Here is a 13,215-nt window from a genome sequence, read left to right as displayed (position 1 = left end):
GATCAAAGAAGATAGGGTTTAAGAGGAGTCTTGAAGGAGGAATAATGCCAGGGATTATCATTACCCTTAGTGAAGAGTTGTCAATAGTGATTTTTTTTTTGGTATAAAACTATTTTAATATTTTTATACATCAAAAGTTGAAAATTCCAGTAATCCATCAATTAGGATTATTTTCTTCTGTCAGCATTTTATTTCCTTTTGATGTTCAGAGATCTAAAACGAATGTTATTACTTTGCTGTGGTACATGAGCCCTGCCATTTGGACTCTGTGCAGTAAAAAAGGGAAACTGTTAACCTTAAAGAGAGAAGAAAAAGGATCGAAAGAGAAACTTTCAAGTGGGAAATAAAGTGGAGAGCATGAAAAATCACAGAATTGTAATGGCGCAGAAGGTGGCCATTCGGCCCATCGTGTCTGCACCAGCTCTCCGAATGAGCAATTCACTTAGTGCCATTCTCCCACCTTCTGCCTGTAACCCTGCACATTCTTCCTTTTCAAAGAACAGCCTGATTTCCTTTACAATGATTCGATTGAACGTGCCTTGACCACACCCTCAGGCAGTGCATTACAGGTCTTAGCCACTCGCCGTGTGAAAAAGATTTTTCTCATATCACTTTTGCTACTTTTGCCGATTACTTTAAATCTGTGCCCTTTCGCTCTTGGTCCTTTCGTGAGTGGGAATAGTTTCTCCCTATCTACTGTGTCCAGACCCCTCATGATTTTGAATACCTCTATCAAATCTCCTCTCAGCTTTATTTTTCCAAGAAAAACAATCCCAACTTCTCCAATCTATCTTCGTAACTGAAGTTCCTCATCCCAGGAACACCACTCTTGTGAATCGTTTCTGCACTCTCTCCAATGCCTTCACATCCTTCATAAAGTGTGTTGCCCAGAACTGGACACAATACTCCAACTGAGGCCAAAGTCATTTCTTATATAAGTTCAAAATAACCTCCTTGCTCTTGTACTCCATGCCCCTTTTAAGAAAGCCCAGAGGCAGGATCGTCCCCCTGTTGGAGGGGGGGGGTGTGGTTGTGCGGGACCGGGCGGGTTCTTGATCGGTGCCCCCAGTTGGGGACGTGCCGCCATTTTACGTGGACGGGCCAATTAAGGTCTGCTCAGTGTGACTTGCACCCGGAAGCACTATGCGCTCCCAGTGTAGGCGGGGGGTGGGGGGGGTGTGATTCCCTGAGCCGGGAGTGTGCACTTTTGCGCATGCGCGCGTAAGAGTGCACAGGTCTCCCTGAGGCTAAGTGCTGCCTCAGGGCGATCGGCTCAAATGTGAAAAACAGATTAAAGAATGGAAAATATTTCACTGACATGTCCCCTCATATGACACTGTCACATGAGCTGGGATTTGTCCTTAACTTTTATTTCAAGAGTATGTTAAGATTTTAAAACCCTCGTGAAACCTCATCCCACCTGTGGATGAGGTTTCATGTTTTTTCTGAAGGCCGCCTGGGCTCTTCGCCTGCCCGCCAACCTTAAGGTCCATTAAGTGTTTTAAGTACCTCACTAATGGCTTTAAGCGGCCGTTGACAGGTTGGCAGGCAGGCAGCTGTGTCGGATGTGCGGCCACCGAACTGGAAATCTAAATGATGCACGGTTATGTCGGGACGCCCGCCCTGCTCCCACTCGCCGAAGGGAGAATTCTGCCCCAGGATACTGTATGCTTTATTAACTGCTATCTCAACCTGTCCTGCCACGTTCAATGACTTATGTACACATACACCCAAGTCCTTCTGCTCCTCCACCCCCCTTCAGAGTTGTACCCTTTATTTTATATTGTTTCTCCATGTTCTTCCCACCAAAATGAATCACCTCACAAGAAAAAGAAACATTATAAAAGGAAATAACAAAGAGAGAGAGAGAGAGAGAGAGAGAGAGGGCGAAAGTAGTAGCATTCAGTACCGAGACCAGAGATTTTATAGTGCGGACCATCAGCTAATAGAAGCTCCTGTTCAATAAATCTGCAAGTTTTCTGATCCCCTGTTCTAGTAACGTAAAATAAATCTGTTCTGAACCAGATTCAGATCCTTGCACTTACCGGGAAGAGCACAATAGGCACTGTGAGGGTTACAGCAATCAGCACAGCTACACGGACACACAGAATCAGTGTATCGAAAGGGTCAATCTTACTGTATGTATGCAGCAGCTCTGGCTCAACTCTGCCTGTAATGAAGAAACAGAGCATCAGATCTGGTGTTCTGTGACAGGAATAGAAAAATGGGTCCATGATTGCAATGAACAGCATGTCAATGGAAATAGGCATCATTGCTGAATAGGCTCAATGTGCTTAATAAAGCATATATATTTTTTCTTTATTCTTTCATGAGATGTGGGCATCGCTGGCAGAGCCAGCATTTGTTGCCCATCCCTAGTTGTCCTTGAACTGAACATTTCAGGGGACATATTGCTGTGGGTCTGGAGTCACATGTAGTCCATATAATCAATATTTGCATACAATTACAGGGAAAAGAAAACTTACATTTATATAGTGCCTTTCACAATCTCAGGACGTCCCAAAGTGCTTTATAGCCAATGAAATGCTTTTGAAATGTAAGAAGCGCAGAAGCCAATTTGTTCACAACAAGGCTCCACAAACAGATAAACTATCTAAACAAAAGCAAAATACCGCAAATGCTGAAAATCTGAAATAAAAACAGAAAATTCTGGAAATACTCAGCAGGCCTGGCAGCATCAGTGGCGAGAGAAACAGAGTTAACGTTTTGAGTCGAGTATGACTCTTGTTCAGAACTATTTGAGTGATATTGGTTGAGGGTTAAATGTTGTGTTGGCCAGGGTGCCATGGAGAGCAACACTGTTCTTCTTTGAAATAACCCATGGGTTTCTTTCTCGTCCACCTCTGAGGGGGGTCAAGGCCTCGGGTGTAACATCTCATCTGAAGAACAGCACCTAAAAAAAAGAGTAGCACTCCTCAATAATGCACTGGGAGTGTCAGCCTGGTTTAGGTGCCAAATCCCTGAAGTGGGACCCTTTTCCAGAGGTGAGAGCGCTCCCAACTGAGCCACAGCTGGCACTGTGTCAACTACCTGTACAAATCAAGTATTTAAAAAATGACAGATGTTTGTAAAATCAACTTTGGCACCAACTTAAAATAATAGGAACACAGGAGCAGGAGTAGGCCATTTGGACTTTTGAGCCTGCTCCGCCATTCTGGTTGTGGTCTCAGCTCCACTTTCCTGTCTGACCCCCCATAACCTTTGACTTCCTTGCCTAACAACAATCTGTCTAACTCTGCCTTAAATAAATTCAAAGGCCCACCCTCCACTGCTTTCTGAGGAAGAGAATTCCACATCAACGACCCTTTGAGAGAGAAAAGTTTCTCCTCATCTCCATTTTAAAAGGGAGTCCTCTTATTTTTAAACTATGTCTCCTAGTTTTAGTCTCTCCCACATGAGGAAACATCTGCCAGGTATCCACCCTACTAAGTTTCCTCAGGATCGTAATATGTTTCAATAAGATCATCTCTCATTCTTCTAAACTCCAAAGGATATAGGCTTAATCTGTTTAGCCTTTCTTTGTAAAACAACCCCTTCATCACAGGAATATGTCCAGTGAATCTTCTCTGAACTGCTTCTAAAACAATTGTATTTTTTTTAAATAAGGAGTCCAAAACGGCATATAGTATTCCAGATGTGGTCTCACCAAGATCCTGTACAACTGTGGTAAAACTTCCCTACATTCCTCTTGCAATAAACACCAACATTCCATTTGCCATCCTAATCATTTGCCAAATCTGCATACTAACTTCATGTCATTCGTGTACCAGGACACCTAGATCCCTTTCTATCACCAAGTTCTGCAATCTCTCTCCATTTAAATAGTATGCTGCTTTTCTATTCTTCCTGCCAAAGTGAAGAAATTCACTTAATAAGTGATGCAATTTCAACACCAACTCAAAACAAGCCCCAAGCTTTCTCCTTTTCCCCTGAATTCTCCAGCAGCTGAGGGCAGGATGGTCTGGATAGTGAAAATCTTCACAGCTACAGTCAATATGACTCTTAAACTGACCCCGCAGGGAAGACCAATCATCTGATTTTGTGTACCACCTTTTTTTTTGAGACAAAATGCCTTGTTTCCATTTGCTGGTTTGTTTGGTGGTCAAAGGAAGCGCTATCAAAAATCAGCAAATGGGAGCTGTTGGCCAATCTGATTGGTGGGCATCTCCATGCATCAGTAAGTTAGTGGGTGATATAATGGAATGAGTTAGTGTATTTAACAGACAGCCATGTAGTTAAACCCAGTGGAAGCGAGTGAGTGCATGACACTACTGTCCTAGGATTGGAACCCAACTGAGGCAAGAATGGACAAGGGACTGGGAGAATACCTTAGGTATTCAAAAGTGATGAGTTGAAAAGATAATCAGCCATCCTGGGGCTCAAAGTTAACTGAGGCACACCATGATCAAGAGACAGAATATGGCTGTAGGTCAGCTGAGTCCAAGAGTATGGGACACAACCACACTTCTTGGGAATGGACCCCAACTAAGTTGAAATGAGAAGAGAAAGGAAGTTGTATCGGGATCTCAGATACAACTGAGCTGAGTGCAGGAGACAAGTGCCCTGGGATTGTCACGGAAGTAAGACATGCCAATGCATGAGGTGACAAGCCTACCTCTGACCTTGTCAAATGCTCAGACCTATATTGTCTCTGACCTCAAATTTCATCACCTGTCTCATTGCTGCTGAAGTAAGTTCTAAGAACTCCTGGCTCTGCCAAAAAGCAGACACTTTTCTTTTGGCAGAAGACATCATCTTGCATGCCTCATTTTAGCCACTGGTTTGGTTGCCAAAATGTGCTAGGAATACATAGTTAGAGTGTAAAAATTCTCACCTAGTTGCTACTTTCCTCATCTCCCACCATCCTGTGCCAGTATAGCCTGGCTGCTGAAATGAATAGCCAAGTACTGTGCAGTGGCTCTAGTGCATTTGTGGAACAAAAAAACTGCTGTTATCTATCTCACTCCCCCTGACTAAATATCACACCTCTGGTGAGCTACTATAAGTGTCCTGGAGACCTTCTGCATATAGTTCATAAAGTAGGTGTTAAGCCAAAATGATTGTGGGATAAAGGGAGAACTAAAACAGGCAATTTGTGAGTGCACACAATTTGTGGGAAATTTTCAGGTGAGGGATGTAACCTAAAGTCTACAGAACCATGGCCACTGGGCTGATGAATATCAAATTATATTTAATCTTGCAAAATTTAAGGTGACTTTGGAAATAGCAAATGTGAATACACAATGGGGGATATATAATTACATAAATTGCAGTACAGAAGAGCTGGCATAATTCCGATTATTGAGTGCTAAAATGCGTGAAGATCAATAACAGACAGCAAAGAGTTACAGAGATCAAAAATGGTTTAAAGGTGCAACAAGAATAGCAAATTGATGAATTATCAAATGAGACCAAGGAACCCAAGTTTGGGAAAACAGGAAAAAAATGATGGAGGGAAGCTGCAATAACTCTCAATGCTAACTGGATCACTTTAACAGTCATTGCCCGAATATTAATGGGGGGGTGGTGGTGGTGGTGGGGGTGGGGGGGGGATGGTGCAAACAGCTCACCCCCTCCCCCCACCCACCCGGACCAAAGCTGGTGTAGAGCCATCCCACTCTGTGCCAGCCTGCCCTGTTGCCATGATGTGCTGCGGGCAGGGTAAACAAAGGCTGACCGCCCTTGGGCGCTGCCAGCTAACCCAACTGGCAATTTGATGGCAGTTCCATCCCTCCCGGCAGCACACCAAGGTCACGTTAGTGGGCATTGTTGGGGCTTCAAGAGGAGGAGGAAGTCCCACAGATCCCCAGAAGCAGGTAAGTCTGGGTCTTGGGCAGGGAGGGTTTGAGCAGGTCAAGGGATAGGGGGTAGCGGGGAGGGGGCAGGGTGGGGCTGGTTTAAGGCTGTGAGCAGGTAGGAAGAAATGGGCGGTCCTATCTTAGAGGGGCCACCACCCAGTCAGCAAATGGCAGCCCCGAAGATAGAACCACTCCCCCTCCCCCGACCTTTGAAGAGATTATTTTAAAAATTGGGTTGCCCACTCCCTTCCAACTGTCCATGCCAAACATTTCATGGCATGGGTGACATATTATCAGGTTCAAATGGCTTGGTAACAAGCCTAATTGATCCTTGGTTATCTATTTAAATAGGTGGGCAGGCTGTCAATTTTGGCAGTCCCCACCCCCCCCCGTATTATGGGGGTGAGCTCATGGGATGGGTGGGAAGGTGGTGAGGTGGTAGAAAGGACCTATTTTTTATTTTTCTTGGACTGTGGCTTTAAAATTGGACTATGACTTTAACAACTACTATGGCTGCAGTTGAAAGACATGTTTACTGCAGCAGGATGAGGAATATCTACAATGTTGCTATCCTGGAACATTGTGTGCCTTGGAGGAAAGGGATGGTGCGGAAAGGACTCCTGGACTAGGGGGATCCGCCTGATGACAGCATTTTAATTGGCTCCTGACCAGGTGACCAGGGATTTTTTTTTGTGTGGTAACTGTGTGGAGAGAACAGCTCCTAGCCTGCAAAGAAGGCCTGAAACCTCTCCCTCCTAGTGTTTCTAAGATTCCAGCAATTCTGCCATATTAGCTAGCTGGCTATCCCTCACATCTCTGTAACCTGCTTTATCTGAAAACCCCTGTCAAGAGGAATAGGGGGAAGAAATCACCACTAGAGACATTGAAAAGTAAGTTTTTCAACCACAGGCTGAAAGTGCTGGGAGCACACCTGTGTTGACAACTGCAGACTGCAAGGAATTTGGAAGATATCAATCAAAATCAACCCATCTAATCCTGCACTCCAGATTGGTGTTATTGAACTGTTTTATCTTACCCTTAAAATCCATGTTTTGTGTGTCTTGTGTGTGCGTGTCTGTGTATAGGGTTTTAAGCAGGGGTAGAGTTTTAAGTTATTGAGTTAGAAATTAGCAGTTCATATTTCTTTCTTTTGCCACTAATTAAAGACAATTTGTTCAGTAATCTGAAGAGTCTGATGATGACATGGGCTTTGGTCTGTTTGATTACAATTAAAAATATTAAAATTGAATATAAAAAAGTTATTTACTTAGAAAGTTTACAAACCTGATGCTCGTATTCTGTTAATTTAAATTAAACAGTTGGTAGAATTGGGACAATCTGGTGGTTTGGTCAAACTTTTTCACATTTTTCGCAGCTCAGGGAACAGCGGGGCTTGATATTACACCGCGCTATTGCCAGTGAGTCGTGACAGTGGCCCCAAACACGCCTGGCGGGGCAGGTAAAGTGCCACCCCTTGTCTCTTCCTCTGTACATGAGAACGAAATGAGACAAAAGATATGTGTATTCTTTGAACTCACCATAAAACGTCAAGTATCCAAAGAGCGCTGCGAGAAAGTACATGACGTACATGACCATGATTGAGATGTTCGACACGTGCTGCATTTTTTTCTTGGATGGGCTGAAATACAATTTGTTCGTTTCAGACATAAATCACCAACAAGCACCTGGAATTGTCATTAAAGAAGAAAACACCACCTGACATTTCATAAGACACTGAATTTAAGCATGCAGCTCTGCCAGAGATACCTTCTTATGTTCCGTAGTAAGTGCCTCAGCATTTTATTTTTTCTGAGAGTTGATTCACACTGGCTTATGTCTACTTGGAAGTATATAGGCCAGAGATGGGACAAAAAAATCCCCATGGTGAACTTAAATGAATAGTTGTGCCTTTTGTCTCTTCAAAGGTGAAATGAGCCATCACTGGCTGACATATTTGATGCAAACAGGTAATGTACTAGAACTCATAATAAGGTGAACATGCAAAACAAGTTAGGACCAAACTCACTTAATACAAACAGTACAACTTATCCTTGTGTATTGATACAAAATAAAGAACATGCCATGTCACTCCACTTCTGTGAAGTGTCTCACTTGACTTCCAGTTCCTTTCGATGGAAAAATCAACAAATCCTGAAATGTGACATGTGGCATAATTTTAATTCACCCAAAACCTATTCACTTACACAGAGTCAGATTCAGGCCCATAATATTTATCTTGTTCTCTCTTCCATCTCCTTTGAAAAAGGGTGATTAATTTGATTTTCGCTCTTCAAAATCAGTTATAAAAAGAGCCTTCTTTCTCTACGTTCTCCCTCCACTCCAAAAGCTCGGGAAAATGCCTTCCTTTTATTTCCGGGATTCCTGGAAAAAACAGAGCTTTTGTCTCTCTCTCTCTCTCTCTCTCTTTTGCTCCCTAATTCTTGGCTCCTGTTCTTCATGGTTCAGAGCCTTTCCTCCCTCCTGCTTCCTGTCTGCTGGGCACCTTCTTTATGCTTCTTGTGCACTAAAGATCTTCATGCGACTGACTTTTTTTTCATTTGTTCATGGTGCCGCTGGCTAGGCCAGGGTTTACTGCCCTCGTTTAGAGGACATTTAAGAGCCAACCTCATTGCTGTGGGTCTGGAGTCACATGTAGGCTAGACCAGTTAAGGACAGCAGATTTCCTTCCCTAAAGCACATTATTGAACCAGATGGGTTTTTATGACAATCAGCAATGGTTTTATGGTCATCATCAGACTTTTAATTCCAGATTTTTATTGAATTCAAATTTCACCATCTGCCAGTCCCCAGAGCATTACCCTGTGTCTCTGGAGTACTAGTCCAGTGACAGTACCGCTAAGCTCCACCTCCCCTTTCTGATTGCAGTAGACTCAACTGCAAGGAAGGCTCACTTCTCGTGACAATCCTAGTCAAGGTCTTCCACTCGCCTGTGATGTTCTCTCCATTTATTTTATTGGAGTGGGAACTCATTTGTCGACAAGCACACAGTGGGAAACGCCTGGCCCCAATGTCTCTCTGCCTGCAAAACCTGCTTTACTCATCAAATGCGGCTGGAGTTTGTTATACCTGAGAAGCATCAGACTAGTAATGTGAGGTCACATCTCACTGAAGCCACCCAATGTCACAGACCATGGAAAGAAAGCTGGATCGTTAAAGTTACAATGACTTCAGGACTCAAAATGCATCAATGCTGCATGGTTGCTCAACCCCCAAGCAAACAGATCCATTTGCCTGATCAAAAACCTCACTTATACATACTTTTTCAGCTCTGTGTAGATAGGTAGTACCTCTGGGTGACAGACAAAGGCAAAGGCCAAGATGGGAATAGTGTACGCAGTCTGCGAATGAGAGACAGAACATTGAATTTATTTAAAACAATGAAGGAGGGATATAAATACCCACAACATCAGAGCCCAATCCACAGCCTCCAGCTTAGTTACTCTTTCTCAATTGGGGAGATCATCATTCACTGCCATTACTGTATCAAACATTGTATTCTTACCGCAAACATTACCATGAGAGATCCTGCAACAAGCATTAAAAAAGACCTATTCAGTAACAGGGGCCGGGGTTTTCCAGCACCACCTTGGCCGGACCCGCCGCAGGAGGTTCACCAGCCCAGCCAAAAGTCCATGTTCGGAGGGACCAGACGATCCTGGCAGTGGGCGGGGCTGGAGAATCCCACCCAGGGGTTCCTCTCAACTAGGACTTCAACTATGTTCAAAGTACAAGTTCTGGAATGCTTTACACATCAATTCTCTGTACTACAGATTCACAGGTCTGGATTTTCACCAAGTCGGGCCGAGGTGGGAGACTCTTAAAAATGACAGGTGGAATCAACTTTGGGATTTCTGGCCCCCATTCCCATTTCCGGCAATTTTTGCTCGCGCATGATGAGCTTGCACCCGCCATTGCCAGCTATATTGCAGGGATAGGCAGCTCAAACCACCATGCAGTTTTGATTCAGTCAGGCCCCTTCCATTAGGAGACATGATTCACGGCTTCTCAGAGGAGTTCTGAACCAAGGGGAACCCTCAGTCCCCAGTGGGGGATGAAAGAAACCAGCCACCTGTTCCTGGAACTCTTTTATTGATAAGTCATTTGCTTTGAAATAGAGGAAAAAAATCTGTCCTTTCAGTTTTAATAGACTCCAGTTGTCTAGAGCTGTAATGATTTGTTTTGACAGCTGAACCCATTATGAATGCTTGGCTGGTGAACCATTTAACTCATCAGACAGTTAAATGCACAGTTTGATTGACAGTTTTAAGTGGTTATTAAAGGGTTATCTGACCTTGATGTGGTTTATACATAGATCTTTGTTTGTTTTACGACTGACAATTGCTTGAGGGAATTTATTCTTTTTTCATTTCTTTTCAGTATGGTGTGTTTGAGTAACAGCTCTATTTGGATTGTTAAAAGATTTTTTCACGTCCATTTCAAAGGCTTCCTACTGCTATTACATGGCTCCTGAGGTCTGTCTATGGTGAATATTGTGTGAGTTGCTATGCAGGATACATGGGGGGGGGGCTATGGGGTGGGTGTGAGGGCTTCAGGGCTTGACTGTTATGACTGGGCCGACATCCCAGTAAACAGAGGTGGACATTCTAGCCAGCCTGCATTGTCATCTGCCCACCTCTGATGCCACCTTGAGCCTGCCTCTGGAGGCAACAGGACCCGGCTCCATCCTGCCTTGCCTCCTCATAACATAAGCATGGCGAGCAGGGGCCTCCTTAATGGGGGCGGGTTTGTGGAGTCAACAATTTTCCCGACTCCCAACACCTGACTTCTTGACGAAAATTCGGCCCACAGTCTCAATGTATTTTCCTTATTGTTCCTGCTGATATGTTACCTGAGAGTTCAAGGTAAACAGCCGTGGGGAGCATTGGTCCTCAGTGACTTTGTGAATGTCGCTGTTGTTGCAGCTGGTAGTATTCTCGTAACTGACGCTGCCCAGAAAGGAACTGTTTGCATGGATGTTAGTAAATGGACAGGGAATCTGGAACTTCTTGTAGATCACCTAAAACATCCAAATAAAGATCAAAATTACTATTGGCAATATTAACATATAAAGACTTTGAGGGCTTGTGTTGAGTTATTTTCTACCATTTTAAGAGAGCCTGATAAAAATAAATCTGTTCATTTGATTAACTCACTAAACCAAGTGAGGGAAGAATGGGACACAACCACATGAAGAATTCAAACAACAATGTCAACCCTATCAGGAATTAATTAATTGGATAGACTTGAATTGTTTTCGTTGGAGCAGAGAAGACTGAGGGACGACCTGATCGAGGTGTACAAGGTTATGAGGGGCATGGACAGGGAGCAGCTGTTCTGCTTAGTTGAAGGGTCAGTCACGAGGGGACACAAGTTCAAGGTGAGGGGCAGGAGGTTTAAGGGGGATGTGAGGAAAAATGTTTTTACCCAGAGGGTGATGATGGTCTGGAATGAGCTGCCTGGGAGGGTGGTGGAGGCCGGTTGCCTCACATCCTTTAAAAAGTACCTGGATGAGCACTTGGCACATCATAACATTCAAGGTTATGGGCCAAGTGCTGGTAAATGGGATTAGGTAGGTAGGTCAGGTGTTTTTCACATGTCGGTGCAGACTCGATGGGCCGAAGGGCCTCATCTGCACTGTGAGATTCTGTGATTCCGTGAATTGAAACTTTCTGCTGGAATCTGACCACGGAGTTCAATTCAGCACCTGAAAATGAAAGACAGACTTGCTCTGAACCAGCCAATGTTTTCTCCTGGGTAGTCAAGGTAATCTCTGTCCCTCCTCTTCTCCCTGCAATCTTTGTACAAATTGTTTGACCTGCGTTCTTCCAAATTGAAACATCAGCAGAACCCCACGACTGACTTATAGGGATGAATTTTACAGTCGGTGGTGGTGTGTGTGTGGGGTTGGTGGGATTGCTTGTCCTCTTGGAAGAATAGTCAGTTGCAAGCCAACCAACTTTAAAAAAAAGGCCACCTCACAGCAATAATACGCTGCGGGCAGTCTAATTAATCTGAGGGTCGGACTTTCTCCCTTCAGTGGAAGGAAATCCCTCCCTTAGGAGCTGCCGGATGATCAGATTCTCAGCAGCACCAGAAGACAGTAGGGACTGCTGGGACTGCAAAGGGGCCCACAATGAAGTGTCATAGACACTGGAGGCAGATAAGTCCTGGGCTCTTTGGGCAGGGAGGGATCGGGCACCCTAGAGAGGGGGCCAGGTTTTGAAGGCCAGACAGAGAGGTATACGATCATGGAGGGGGTGCTCCCAATATGCACAGGGCACACCCCCCCCACCAAAGGATGTACCCCCACTTCCTTACCACCTTCACCTACTTTGGTGAAAAAACAGCCTTACCATATTTCTCACAGCCACCAAGAACACAAGAAATTGGAGCAGTAGACAACATGCCCCATGAGCCTGCTCCATCATTCAGTGCAACCATGGCTAATCTTGGGCTTCAACTCCACTTTCTTGCCCACTCTCCATATCCTTGTCCCAAGAGGTCAAAAATCTGTCTATCCCAGCCATAAATGTATTCAATGATGGAGCATCCCCAACCCTCTGGGGTAGAGAATTCCAAAGATTCACAACCCTTTGAGTTGGGCTCAATGGGCTTTACAGCCAATGAAGTGCTATGGAAATGAAATCACTGTTGCAATGCAGGAAACTCAGCAGCCAATTTGTGCACAGCAAACTCCCAAAAACAGCAATGTGATAATGACAAGATAAAATTATTTTTTGTGATGGTGACTGAGAGTTAAATATTGGGCTAGGGCACCAGGGATAACTCCCTTGTTTTTCTTGGAAACAGTACCATGGTATATTTACATCCACACGAACAGGCTTTGGGACTTGGTTTATTATCTCATCTGAAAGACAGCACTCTCTCAGTATGAGTGTCAGCCATGATTTTTGTGCTCATGTTCTGGAGTGGGAACTGAAATCTTGTGATCCAGAGGCAAGAGTTCCACCAACTAAACCACAGTTGACACAAAATGATGAACAAGAGCAGGTCAGAGGCTAGGAATCCTGTGGCGAGTAACTCACCTCTTGACTTCCCAAGGACTGTCCACAAGGCACAAGTTAGGAGTGTGATGGAATACTCCCCACTTGCCTGGATGAGTGCAACTCCAACAGCACTCCAGAAGCTCGACACCATCCAGGACAAAGCAGCCCGCTTGATTGGTGCCCCATCCACAAACATTAACTCCCTCCACCACCGATACACAGTGGCAGCAATATGCACCATCTACAAGTTACACTGCAGCAACTCACCAAGGCTTCTTAGACAGTATCTTCCAAAACCACGACCACTACCATATAGAAGGGCAAAGGCAGCAGGTAGATGGGAACATCCGCCAACTGTAAGTTCCCCT

General features: G+C 44.4%; 1 protein-coding gene across 2 annotated transcripts in view; it reads right to left on the bottom strand.

The window, feature by feature from the left end:
• The window catches only part of LOC121279971 (sodium-coupled neutral amino acid transporter 3-like), a 148,350-nt gene that overhangs the window by 26,378 nt on the left and 108,757 nt on the right, over window positions 1-13,215 (bottom strand). For both annotated transcript variants that reach the window (XM_041191592.1, XM_041191594.1), the window contains exons 10-13: window positions 10,690-10,857; window positions 9,099-9,178; window positions 7,358-7,458; window positions 2,046-2,170 (exon numbers count right to left, since the gene is read on the bottom strand). In XM_041191592.1, the coding sequence (XP_041047526.1) occupies window positions 2,046-2,170; window positions 7,358-7,458; window positions 9,099-9,178; window positions 10,690-10,857 (474 nt within the window). The remainder of the gene's footprint in view (window positions 1-2,045; window positions 2,171-7,357; window positions 7,459-9,098; window positions 9,179-10,689; window positions 10,858-13,215) is intronic.

This window comes from Carcharodon carcharias, chromosome 7 (assembly GCF_017639515.1).
Source record: "Carcharodon carcharias isolate sCarCar2 chromosome 7, sCarCar2.pri, whole genome shotgun sequence".
NCBI classification, from domain to species: Eukaryota; Metazoa; Chordata; class Chondrichthyes; order Lamniformes; family Lamnidae; genus Carcharodon; species Carcharodon carcharias.
The sequence above is the reverse complement of the archived record's forward strand: the minus strand, read 5'-3'. Positions and strand labels throughout refer to the sequence as shown.